The sequence below is a fragment of the Dermacentor andersoni genome, chromosome 11 (assembly GCF_023375885.2).
Source record: "Dermacentor andersoni chromosome 11, qqDerAnde1_hic_scaffold, whole genome shotgun sequence".
Classification (NCBI taxonomy): Eukaryota; Metazoa; Arthropoda; class Arachnida; order Ixodida; family Ixodidae; genus Dermacentor; species Dermacentor andersoni.
Genome location: NC_092824.1, coordinates 109,192,924 through 109,206,186, shown reverse-complemented (window position 1 = coordinate 109,206,186; position 13,263 = coordinate 109,192,924). Strand labels below are relative to the sequence as shown.

The following is a 13,263-nucleotide window of genomic DNA, read 5'->3' as shown; positions in this document are numbered from 1 at the left end:
AGAGGTGCGACGTAATGCTAACCCATTTCTCTCGCATTTACTGCTAAATCGCCGGGAATGCTTCTTTTCACCCCACTTTGGCACTCCTACGCTTTTAAAAAAGTTTACACCCTTTGGGGCTTATCTTGCCCCACAACAATAATCGTCATTTGCCTTGTTGCGTTTCCTCTCTTGAAAACTCGGCGCTCGCTACTTTCCCGTCGAGAATGCTGTGCCAAGCCGATAACACGCAAACCGTTCGTTACTAGGAAGTACCGGGCTCGCAGCGTTAAAAGAAAGGAAATGCGGGCAAGACGGACGACGATTATCGTTGTGGGGACAAAACGCAACCCAAGGAGGGTAAACTTTTTTTAGGAGTGTAACGGCAAGGCATTAAAAAAAATCGACCAAGGCAAGCGTTCGCGAGCGAGCTGCAATGCATGCAGCCCGGCGCGCCGTTCGCGAACAGTGCCACTCGACTGCGTTAAGAGCATCGATTCTCGTCCTCGCAGTAAAACTGAGACCACTCGTCGTGACCGGCTTAGAGGGCACAGGGCGCGGCGGTCGGCGATGCGCGCCATGGGCGTGTCCCCTTGGCCTTGCGCCAAGGCGGACACCGCTCGAGAGGGACGCCGGCTGGCGACAGGGCGGCCGCAAGGTGCCAGCGTATTCGCGGCTGAAGAGCGCGGCGTCTGTGATCGCCGACACGCTTCAACAACGAGTGCGAATCACGGAGGCGAGGGATGGAGAGAGCAGCCTCCATCCTCCAATGGAGGCTGCACTTGAATTTGTCTCCTTGAGCTGCATATATCTGACCTGAATTATACTTTGGGTCCCACGTTACTTGTGGCAAAATTTGAAAATATGCAAGCGCGACGCATAGATGGACGAACCAGGGCAATGCTTTTTGCCGTCGCTTGTAGTAAGTCAGACTATTTTCTTTTCATGTAATTATATAATTATTTATAATCGATTAATCAACTTGTCCAGCGTGAATAGTTGCGCTGCACTTTTTTCGCATATCGTCTTTTTTTTTTCAGGCTCGGGTAAAAAAAAAATATTTCACATACACTTGAGACGTATACAGGTACCCTGGAAAGGTGTTACTTCCGACTTCCTTCGCGGGGCGCAATCTCCACACCAAAAGTTTTATTAACCCCTTGATCCCCGCCGACTCACTTACTCGCACCATGATGACAGCCGGGCAAGGGCGGGGGAAGGGGAGCGATGGAAACTTATGCTCCTTGATATCGACGCGCCTCCTGCGGCGCATGCCCGGCAGGGAACGTAGTGGATGAGCTTCAATGCAGACAGAGCGAGCGTCATTTCATGACTACGTGACCTCTCACGAGCCAAGGAGCGCGATCGCGGCGTCCTGTCTCCGCAGCGACCGCCGGTGCACGAGCTCGGCCGTGTGTCCGCGCCCGCGTGCTCGTGCGAGGACCGAGCATCGCCTTGATCGCCGTATCGACTTACGCATCGAACAAAAGGCGTCCTCTTTACCGGCGGGGGAAAAGAAAGAAGAAAAAACGAATGCGCGTCTCCGGGCTATAGGATAAGAACGCAAGGCCATCGACGCTGGCTCTGCGAGCTATACGAGTTCCTTGCACATTCGGCCAGTGTGGGTACTCCGGAGAGGCGAAGAAATGCGGGGACGTGAAACTGGACCACGGAAGGACGCATACGGGCAGCTTGCGCTGAAGCTTCCGAATAATCGACGGCGGCGCCAGAACACAGTTTTTATACCGATCGGAGGAAGCAAAAATTGGAGGGAATAGCCATCGAGAATTGCGACGACGCTTTGGAACGACTAAATTTAAGCCTTGGCGTTCGCAAGGTCGTTTGATTTTCTTTGCAGCCCTAGCGGCTGACGTCGGCGACACTGGTAGGATGAATGAACAAAGGCTCATATAGCGTCTTCGGGACGGAACGAGGTGCAGGATGAAGGCATTGAGACCGTACACGTACAACCTATTACGCACTTACGCACGCAAGTTCAGTTCAGGATGCGAAGGTTGTGGGTTCGGTTCCCATCTGCGGCAAGTTGTTTTTTCATCCACTATAATTTCCAATAATTTATCGTTTCTTTATTTCATTTATTAAGCACAAGTAATTTCCCCTGTGTTGTCCTTGGTGTCAGTGCTTGTTGGCTTCTTATGATATGACTAATAAAAATCGGGCCCCTCGGTTAACCCCCTTTCTTCTCGTTCATATATATATGTTGGCTTCTTATGATATGACTAATAAAAATAGGGCCCCTCGGTTAACCCCCTTTCTTCTCGTTCATATATGAACGAGAAGAAACGGGGTTAACCGAGGGGCCAGATTTTTATTAGTCATATCATAAGAAGCCAACAAGCACTGACACCAAGGACAACACAGGGGAAATTACTTGTGCTTAATAAATGAAATAAAGAAACGATAAATTATTAGAAATTATAGTGGATATATATATATATATATATATATATATATATATATATATATATATATATATATGGCAATATGCTACACGTAGTTCCATTTTCATCTCTGCGTTTACAGGCAACGAAATGTTGTTTTCATCATATAGTAAACACAAGGAGATGGTTATTTCTTCCAAGTACATGGAGATGCAGCTTTTGGCATCTAACCATGGCATTTAAATTAAAGAGAAATATAATTTTTTTTTTTCAAGTTCGTAACATACCAATAAAACGTAAAAACCAACTTTAATAGACCAATTATATCCCATAGCTGTATTCAAGACTCGGGAGGATATAACCAGGTGAGGGCACCTGTGTGTTCTGCGTAATCAACAGCGTGCATGCGAAAACAGTCGAGGAAACCTTTTCTCAACGCGCTGCGTTTTCACAATGGCAGAGTGTGTAATTACTAAGCCCGAAATAAGAGTTGCTCGTTGTTAAGAGCTGCACAAAACTGAGAGTACGTGTTTACCAGCGCTCCACCACATCACTGGCGTTTTTGTGCGTCCGTTCCCGTGCCCTCTCTGTCTCGCAGACTCGCGCTAGTCAAAGCGCCCCAAAGTCTCTCTCTCTCTCTCCCGCTCACCCTTTCCACCAGGTGTCCTTCGCACACGCGGTATGTCTGGCGTCGGCAGCAGCGGCAGACAAAGGGAAACAATCGCAGCACGCACTTCCCGTCAAACGTGCCTGCATGCGACAAAAGGGCGCGCGGCTGCCCCGAAAATGTCATAGCGTGCGCATGCGCACACCATAGAGAGTCGTACGCAGACGGCGTGAGCACGTGTTGACGTATTTACGCCTTGTTTACGCGCGCGCTGACGCGCGTGCGAGTTTGCTCTTTTCGCGGTTAAAGCGAGGACGGAGGAGCTTTTTGGTGTCACCGCATAGCTTTGACGAAGGGGCTCAACTCTTAACATTTCGAACGTCGGTAATTAGCACGCCGTTACATTAGCGTCAACAGTCTTGCTGGTTTCAATGTTCTCGTTAGTTTCTTCTTCCTTTTTCACACGGGCTGTTACACGTAGTGCAGAAAGACTTGCAGAAGCAATCTGCGAGTGATACAATGTGCACCAGAGCTTATGGCACGAGTTACACGACGTGTAACGTTGCTGCTTAGGAGGCTCAACTATAAGAGGGGGGGGGGTGTTAGAGGGAGAGAGAGAGAGAGAGGTGCCACTTCAGCGCTGCCAGGAGTGAGCCTGCAGTAAGTGCACAGAAAAAATTTAAAGCTGTGCGAAGTTGTGCGATCTTTGCGATCTGTGCGAAGCTGTGCGATCTTTACGAGCGAACCGAATTGCATAGTTTTCTAATAACGAAGAGCCGCTTTCATCATTTATATAAAATGGGTGTTAAATAAAATTATGTGTTTTTACGTGCCAAAACCACTTTCTGATTATGAGGCACGCCGTAGTGGAGGACTCCGGAAATTTCGACCACCTGGGGTTCTTTAACGTGCACCTAAATCTAAGTACACGGGTGTTTTCGCATTTCGCCCCCACCGAAATGCGGCCGCCGTGGCCGGGATTCGATAAAACGGGTGTTCGTGCGTCTTACTATATTCACTATGTTAATAAACATCTGCCGTTACATTACAAATTGTGAAGCGTTTTTTACTAGAAGCATGAGATAACGCATTATGAGCTAATAAGCACTCTGGTCGCACATTCGGGACTCCTCAGCGTGTCCGAATGGCAGCGGTATATAGCAGCAAAAAATGTGGCTATCCCAGTTCGACGCATAGCGAGCACCACTGTTTAACTTTTCGTGTATCGTCTACTACGACCACCGGGGTTTAACTCATCGCATTTTTATTTCAATACAGTGTTTTATCGCTCTCAACTGACGGATTAAGGCATTCGAAATTATTCGAAAAAGTTCACATTTGCGAATGGCGACTATTCGACCGAATCGAATTTGACAATATTCCATTCTTCATTCGAAAATTTCGCATATTCGCACACCACTACAAAAACGTGCATGTTTGTCTCGCGTTGTCCTGCGTAAGATTCCTCTTGAAACGCCTACTCCGTGGTACCTTCTTATAATTTCAGCGATGAATCAAGGACAACCTGTGGTCGTGAACGCAAATTGAAGTGTTTTCGTTCGTACTGGTTCACCGCTGTATAAACGGTGCGGCTGGAGACACGCCAGGGGGAAAAGAAAGAAATGAAACGTGACACAGCAGCGAGGTCGTCTGAGAAGCTCTGTTGTCACTGCATGTAGCAGCGCGATTAGGCGCACGCAACCTCGCCTCCTCATTAGCAATTAATGCAGCCGGCCGCGCACCGCAAAGAGAGGCGTCGACGGCGAGTCGAGAGTGAGGGAGGAAAGCTCGTCGTCGTGAAAAGGTCATCATTTGACGTGCTTTCCAATGTAAGCTGCTCTTCCCGTCATCTTTTTATGTTTGTCTCATTTCGTGCTCATCTACGAACGCGTACTTGCTCGCCGTACGACAGTTTTGCTGAGTACCTCAGTTATGCCTCAAGTCTATAGGCACGGCAGGCGACTCGCTGGTGACGTTTCTGTCTGATGCAATTTACTTCAAAGACCCGCCGCGGTGGGTCTGTGGCTGTGGCGTTGTGCTGCTGAGCACGAGGTCGCGGGTTCGATCCCCGGTCGCGGCGGCAGCATTCTGATGGGGGTTAGAATGCGAAAGTAATCGCGTGCCGAGCATTGGGAGCTTGCAATGTGCAGTACGTCGTGTACGCCTTAAGAAATGACAGCCTGCTGTGATTTTGACGTTGGGGTGCTTGGAAATAGAGCTGCCAAGATATTTACCGTCATCTACTGCAGCATTTTTTTTTATATGTACGCTGTACAGATATGCTGCGCCTTTTAACTCCCTCGGCCGCCTGCAGAAGCAATCGTTGGAAGCTAAATAAATGGAGGCCCATGGCGTGGCGTTTCGGATGTCATCTGCAAAACATGTGTGTATGTCTAACGCACAGCCTGTGCAAGCTGCTCGCGCTCTCTAGAAAGCTGTCGTGCAGAGGTTGACGGCAGCGCGGCATTTTCCTGCAGGCACACCGCGAAGGTCGCCTCGCCTCGCAATTCGTGGAGAGCAGGAAAGATGCACAGTTGTTAAGAAACTTACGGTTCATACCCACCCACTTACCCGCTGGACCTTATCGAGCTTGCCAGATGTACGGCTTCATAGCTGCGTTTGCTGCCCTCTGGTTAGGGAAACGTACTTTCCACATTGCTGTGCACGATCCCACGACGCGCCTCACGTTGAAGTGCGTGAATAAGGAATAAACTAAAAAGAAAGAAAAGCAATGGCAATTCTCACGCTCTGACTTAAGGCGGGCCAAGTGCAGTACGCCGCAAAATAATTTGTACCCCTCAATATAAAAAGGGCGTGAATGTGTCTATAACTCACACCCTTACACCCAAAAGGGTGTCAACTGCGAGTTGAATAGTATACACATTTACACCTTTATTTATTTTGAAGGGTGTAAATTATTTTAATGTAGCCTGACCTAACATATATAAGCTCGATATAAGTGCTATCAAGTGAACACCTCTGTTTTTGGAAGAGTTGAAGCCTCAGTGACAGACATATGGGAATGGTTGCTTTCGTCAGTCTTTGAATGCTTTTCTTTCGTCATGCCCGTGAATTTCAGCCAGTAGAACTTTTCTGGCGTACGATATAGTGCAACGCACTATACGCTATGGCGGCGCATGGCCCGATGGGAAGGTACGTGCTTGTGCGCTTGTGCAGCTGCGCATGCGCATCTGCAACAAAGCCCGCACCGTTCGCGGCATCTGATCGCGTATAGGTTAGCAACTATAGCCTTGTTAGTGACTTCGGTGTCGCTTTCCAACTTTTCCATCGGCTTGTTTCATTCTTAGTTTATAGGAAGCGAAGGCGTCAGTCAAGTGCAGACTCCGAGCATTGTAGACTTCTGCTAGCGCTATAGTTGAGATGCTAATTCTTACAACGAATATCGGCTGTAACGTACACATGATTTTTTTTTTCTTCCGATGCTACTTTGTTGTTAATTACGTCCTGAGGTTTTACGTGCCAGAACCCTGATGTGATTACGATTGTCGACTGAGAGGAGGACTCCAGATTAATTTTGACCATCAGGGATTCCTTGGCGTGCAGCGAAAGGAGCGTTTTTGCATTTCGATCACGTCGAAATGCGGCTGCCGCGGCCGGGTAACGAACCCGCGACCTCATGATCAGCAGCGCAACGCCATAGCCACTATAAGCCACCGCGGTGGGTAACTCTGTTGTAAAGAAGTCCGACTGTACAGGTACAATCTGTATTAGTAAGAATATTCGCTGAACAAGCGAAGTCGGGTTTTGGGCACCTTGCGCCATACAACACGTACGTGCTCTTGCGATGGCTGTCTCGGATTTCCAAAGATAACGAATCCGAGATGAAATGGTAATTTCTTACTAACGAAGTTTCGCAGCAGCGGCGAACATAAGAATTGGCGCGAACTGTAAGTCACCACCATGATTATCAAATAAAATTTCTGTAAGTAACGGGTGCCAGTAATGATTTTAGCGGGCGTGTTGTATCTGTAGAATTCAAATCAGCCAGTAGTGAAAGCATCACCTTCTGATAAAAGCTTCGTGCCAAGCACTTAGTCTTGAGGAATATGCGCACATGCACCGAACCTTCCGTGAAATGCACCGCTGTTCCTGAACACGGTTCACACCTGAGACAGTCGTCGCGGGAGCATGTGGTGTGTGTATATGTCGGTGGATTCTGTGAAAGTGTAGGCTTTATAAATCCGCCAAACACTGAAAAAGGTTTTTCAACATTAGTAGTAGAATGTTGTACAAAAAAACCCTTCATATACCCTTCTGTCATTCTTTTTCACCTGCTAGGGCTTGGCTTTGACGAAACACCTATACTACGCCTTCCAGGCATCCAAGGGTGTACGAAATGCATGTTTTGTAGGCTGTACCTCATAGAAATGTAAGGGTGCGGATGCACATCTTTGATGATCTGTGCACAATTTTTAATGTGGCACTGCAGTAATACTGATGGCGGGGTTGCGTAATTGTTTATGCAATTCTTTATCTAGAGATGATGTTGAATTAACAATTATGTGCCGATCATTAGCACTCGAAAATATGTGCAGCATATTTCGCCACTGATCCCCATATTACCGTGCATTTATGAAGAAAACTAGCGCGCTCACCGTTCCGATTGCTGCTTTCTAATGTTTCTAATGCACTGCTTTATATGCCGATTAGGGCAGCTCGTACGGCGTCTCGCGAACTGCACGCAACTCGTGCTTATCTACCTAACAGCAGTCCAGCTAGTCCCCACTGGACGGTGCAGACGTGATACGCCTGCCCACTGCATGCTTGTCGTTACCTTTTTTGCCGTCTGGTGTGTGCTATTAGCGTTCTATACCGTATTATAAATGGCCGATTCTCACCGGTTCACGTTCGCGGAAATATGCAAGTTTGGTCGCCATGATCTTGCTGTTGATTTATTTTGACTAGTAAATGATCAATAAGGAGTCCTATACCTCATACTACGGTAAATAAACATTATACTACTCTGTTCGTGTTAGGATAAAGCCTTAGCTCGGGGCAACTCCGATTTCCCTGCTCAAATAGTAAAACGCAGAAATGCTTTTATGAGACAGCCGCTAGACCAGTCTGAATGAAATTTGTTGTACTTGAGAGAGAACGCTGAATTCTGACAACTACAGGGAGCAGAATTTGATTTACAGCGTGCCCTACCTGTCTCACTATGCGCAGAATCTGCGGCCATCGAAGATGTGCTGCAGTGCCTGTCTCGGGGAATGCGCCTGTACAAGGTGCGCTCCGCCAAGAAGACTTACCGGCGCTGCTACCAGCTTCTCCTGGAGAACATGCACCTCGTGTACAGAAACTCCAGGAAGCCTTCCTTCTTCGCTAGGAATCCCCACGGTCAGTTTCATTGCGCGATTTTTTGCATGATTCCCTATCGAACAAATTTAGAACGTATACCAACAAAATCTATCCCTTAATCGCCACCCTCCCCTTACCCTTTACTTGCCTATCCACCTTCTTCCTTGACAGTTCCCACTCTACTGTCGTGGCGCTAATAAAACTAAACGACGAAATAAAAAAAAAATAACGAAAAGAAAGCACTGCACAAAGGCGCAGTCATACGACTAACAAATGTAACATTCACAATTTTCTTACACTTTTTCTGGGAGGAACCACGGTGACACAGTTCTTAACACAATATACAGAAGTGAAGCAAACACTGCCGGGCTTTGATAACCGTAGCTGCTGCTGCTGTTGTCGTGTCGAATACGTCACGTACAGAAAATTAATAACGGTAATGAAAATAGAACCAACGTAGATACTGGAATCAATGTGAAGAAAAGCTTTCGTGAAACGGCTATTAAAAAAAAAAAAAAAGAAGAAGCAAGGAAAAATACGTTTCTATACATCAGTTCCATCTTCTGCCCAAGGCGACTGCTGGCTAAACGCTACCTCCAGGATGGGCCCACACTTTGCTACGACAGTCCTGCGTCCATGAGTCTGCCTACGTACTTTACTCGACGAAATAGCCACTGAGCAAGACGCGCCAAACACCGGGTAAAAAGGCCTGCGAAGCTTCACTTTAATGAAGGAACTGTGCGCTTATAAGGCGCACATATCTGGTGCAACGGGAAAGTGCCGTTCGTCGTTCCACTGCGTACGTATTTCCACAGAGAATGGAGCCAGCCACAGGCGCACTTGTATAGAGGTAGCACAGATGGGGCTACATAAATAACCCGATTTTTCTTACACAGGTGTGCTGTCCTACCGAAGAGCTACTCGGCAAAGCAATATAGCAGCAGCCTCGGTCAGCAAAATCCGGCTTCACCGGTTACGTGCCTGGTGGTGGGATATAACACCGGCGACCTAACAGCACAACAGCACGACACTCCGACCATTATGGCTCATACCCGCTATGGCGGATTGGCCGAGACTCGGGGTGGATAAAGCTAAATGATTAGAGACTAACTAAATTCGACTCGCAGGTTTGCGAAAACTGGTAACTTCAGTGTGACGGATGCAAAAAACCAAGAACAAGAAAAAGGGCGTTAAGTGAACTGAAATGCACTAAACATAAGAACGATAAAGGCCACTGATTTAACTGGGGCAGTCACTCAACATAAATTCCCCTGACGCCGGCGTAAACACGTACCCCGCGTGACTGCATACGCGAGAGTCGAAGTTCGAAATGAAAGCATAACGGGGAATTGTCAGGCCCAAGTGGCTCTTTGGAGACGACGCGCCAATTATCGAAACACGTGCGTGCAAGAGCCCGTGCGCGCGAGAGCACGTGAGCGATAGCACATAACGCAGGCGCCAGTTTCCATTGAACGAACTTGCGCTCATGCGAGAGCTTTCTGGCCTCAGAAGGTTTAGATGCTGTGGTCGGTGGTGGCGCCGAGAGGCATTTGTTCACCGCCTTTTGACGGAGGAGTGTCAGGGCGCCTCCATCGCCTAAGCACGCAGAAAATCCGGCGTCGGCGACGACGGTGGACGTGGCTTCGGCGAAAAGAATTGCAAACGAAAGTCCGAACCACGCATACCCAACCGCTTCTCTATCACCAAAGTTGCTCATACCTTGTCTTTCATTCTTTACAAAGTTATTCCTCGGAATTTTGAGAACGGCAACCCACAAATAATTGTAATGGAATAAAGCACCGACAGTGCATGTCCTTTATGTTAGCTCTTCTCAGATTGAAATATTAAAAGTGCGAAACAATAACAGGAGATCGACCCACGCAAGAGGCCGCGTTTCTACCAGAAAGCTCGCCTTCGTGCATAGCGTTCACAGCCAGCGTTTCCCGGTAAACGTTACGGTTACATAAGCTGCCGTTGCCGGGAAACACGAAAATGCGCCATTTGACCTTGCTGCTTTATGCATAAAGCTTTCATGGAAGCTTTTAAGTGAACTACCGGGCATGACCGAAGATCGTTGTGTACGCGTTCCAATTGCAGTGGACATCTTCGAGGTCGAGGAGGTGCGCAAGGGCTGGAAGACGGACGTGTTCAACGACGTCGAGCGCAAGTACCGCCGCGGCGCGCGCTCGCACTACCTGCCTTTCGGCGGCGCCGACATGAGCGAGGACCGCTGCTTCTCGCTCATCCTGTCGCCCAAGCACGAGACGCTCGACCTGGTCGCGCGGACCCCGAACGAGTGCGACCTGTGGGTGCGCGGCCTGCGCCACCTGGTGGCGAACTGCAAGAACACGCGCAGGGACCAGGAGTATGAGAGGTGCGTGGACGCCTGGAAGGCACAGTGGCTCCACTTTCCTTTCTTTCTTTCTTTTTTTTTTTTTTTTTTGGGGGGGGGGAGGGGTTTAATCGTGGGAGGTTCTGTGCTATTATTACCAGGGGGCATACAGAAGATTTTTCACGTATGCGCTCCTAAGACTGCGTGTACGTTATATTGCGCGTTATTTTCAATTTCCTTTAGAAACTTTCAATCCTTTTGAAACGAACTCGTAGGCAATTACACAAATAAAGTCTGTGTGCCTCCTTGAAATCCCTCAAAGCCCTTGAATTTGGAAAAAAGAGATTCAAGGACCTTTAGCTTTTTTCTTATCATGGGGAAAATAGGCGTTTTTTTTTTTTTTTGTAGGTTATGCCAGATCTCCTTTTTTTTTTTTTTCTGAAGGAAATAGTGCAGTGAATATTTTATGCAATGCGTAAACAAAAAGCGGAATGAATGCACTTTTCATGCATAAAAGCTTTCTTAACGAGATCTATACAAACTGCCAGAATCAAGATTGTGGGATAACAATGAACAAAACTTGTAATGACACACTTGTATCTACTAGGAAAAATATATAGCAAAAACGATGAGATATGCAAAATTTATTGCTGTTTAATAAGCACCATCTCCAAAGAAAATCAAAATTTTTTATTCAACAGGCATACCACAACAAAAATTTGACTGCAAGCACTGCAGTTGGCCGTGCTGGCCTGCGGCCGCCGATGTACAGGGCTGGTTTGTGCCGTTGTCGCTCTCAGAGTCCGACGAAAAGCCAGCACCCTCGGACTAGCTGCTGCTCAATCCATCGATAAAATGAGCCACAGACTCAGCGGAAACACAAGAGCTGCGATCTTTCGAAACGTGCGTGCCGCTCCCGGGCGCAGCCATTTTGGTTCCTACTTTTACGATTGCGAAACTTCGGAGCGCATATGAAACCACCTCTTGGTAAAAAATCGAACTGCTTAGAAAACAAAAATATAGTTCTCCTCCTTCACGTCCGGTAGCGCAGTGTGTCCGTGATTGGTGCGGAAGGTCTCGAAAGCAGCGTTTCTAACCATCATTAGTGGGCTAACGATGCAAATGGGCGTGGTACGGGAAGAGTTAAACTACACGAAAATATGTGCTCCTTGAATGCCTTGAAAACTGGGGTTGGGGGCAATTTTTGAACATTCAAAGTAACAAACTCCTCATAGGGGCTATGCCATGGACACTGTTATTGGCCAACAATACCAGATATTTTCTTTTGAGAGTGTCATTAAATGATTATGACGTGGTGTGGCCACAGGCACCAATGACAGGCTTGTTTAAATCATCTTTGCCACCATGGAGCTAGACAAAGTCAGATCAAGCAACCATGCCATGCCACCATATTGTTGCTTAGCTAGTAGATCAGTTCATGCTGCAGCCATCATGGCTCCATTTTCGAATGCTGGGCTCTAGAAATGCCTGGAGAAAAATAAGTTTCGGCCATTTGGCCTTAACACAACGAGTATATTTGGCTGAAGTTGGATGCTACTAACCATCATGCCAGAAGGCACTTGACGTCGCTACAATGGTAAAGTTAACATATAAAAGTGGCTTGAAGAGCTTGCAGCGCGTGTCCAATACAGCTAATTGCTTAGCTACAAGAAATTGAGGACATTTTGCTATTTTTCAATGTATGTGCACGAATAAGGTTTGTTTCCCCTTTGGCATCCTTGAAATCCTTTAATTGTCCTAGAAGTGTGAGTCAAATATATTATGTGAACCTTTTATCCAGTATTCATCCCAAATACAAAGTCATATACAACATGCGGAACTGCACTGAAACAGTTTAATGATATTCTTGGCATCAGTCTCGGAGGAAATTGGCATTAATTCAATCTGGACCAATCACAGATGACAAAAAGAAGGGGTGGTCTGAATACCATTTGTACACTTGAAAATGTAGGATGCAGTGTCAACATGACAACCTGCCATGCAACGTTACGCTTTCCTCTCTCTATGTTGAGGCCAAGAAAAACAGAATTTGCAACTATAATAAACAGGTTGAGATGACCACATTGTGCATGCATATGGAGATACTCCCTTCACCATCCAAACGGTAAACAAAAACATTCTGGCAGAACCCATCTCACAATAAATGTCGACATTAATGTGATTTGCAATCAAGCAGTGTAGTGACATACATACATTGCCACCACAGAAATGTGTCATGTGGTGCCTGTGCAGTGCAGCCAGGCTCCTCTCTCGTGCTTCCCTCTGGAGGAGGGAGAGGAGGAAGCGAGTGGCTGGCAGCGACTGATCCTGTTGTTGCCAGGAGCTGTCAGTCCGTACATGCAACAAAGTTGAAAAAAATTTTATAGTCCTCCCATGGTATGATTTAAAACAAGAAAGGTGTCGTATAGTTTACCCGACTAAAACGGCTACCAATATGGGTAGCTGCCATGAGCAGTTGGGGCCTACAACAGAACTAGCATCACAACAAAAACGAAGCATGTTTATGGCAGAGCAAAAGAACACACACACACACACAAAAAAGGAGCATGCACATACAAGCTTTTGGGCATTATAAAGAGAAAATCACATCTACCGTTATATCC

At 47.1% G+C, this 13,263-nt stretch overlaps 1 protein-coding gene across 3 annotated transcripts in view; it reads left to right on the top strand.

Moving 5' to 3' along the window:
* The window catches only part of LOC126539452 (1-phosphatidylinositol 4,5-bisphosphate phosphodiesterase delta-1-like), a 75,469-nt gene that overhangs the window by 43,943 nt on the left and 18,263 nt on the right, over positions 1 to 13,263 (top strand). For all 3 annotated transcript variants that reach the window (XM_050186294.3, XM_050186293.3, XM_050186296.3), the window contains exons 2-3: positions 8,176 to 8,346; positions 10,405 to 10,681. In XM_050186294.3, the coding sequence (XP_050042251.1) occupies positions 8,176 to 8,346; positions 10,405 to 10,681 (448 nt within the window). The remainder of the gene's footprint in view (positions 1 to 8,175; positions 8,347 to 10,404; positions 10,682 to 13,263) is intronic.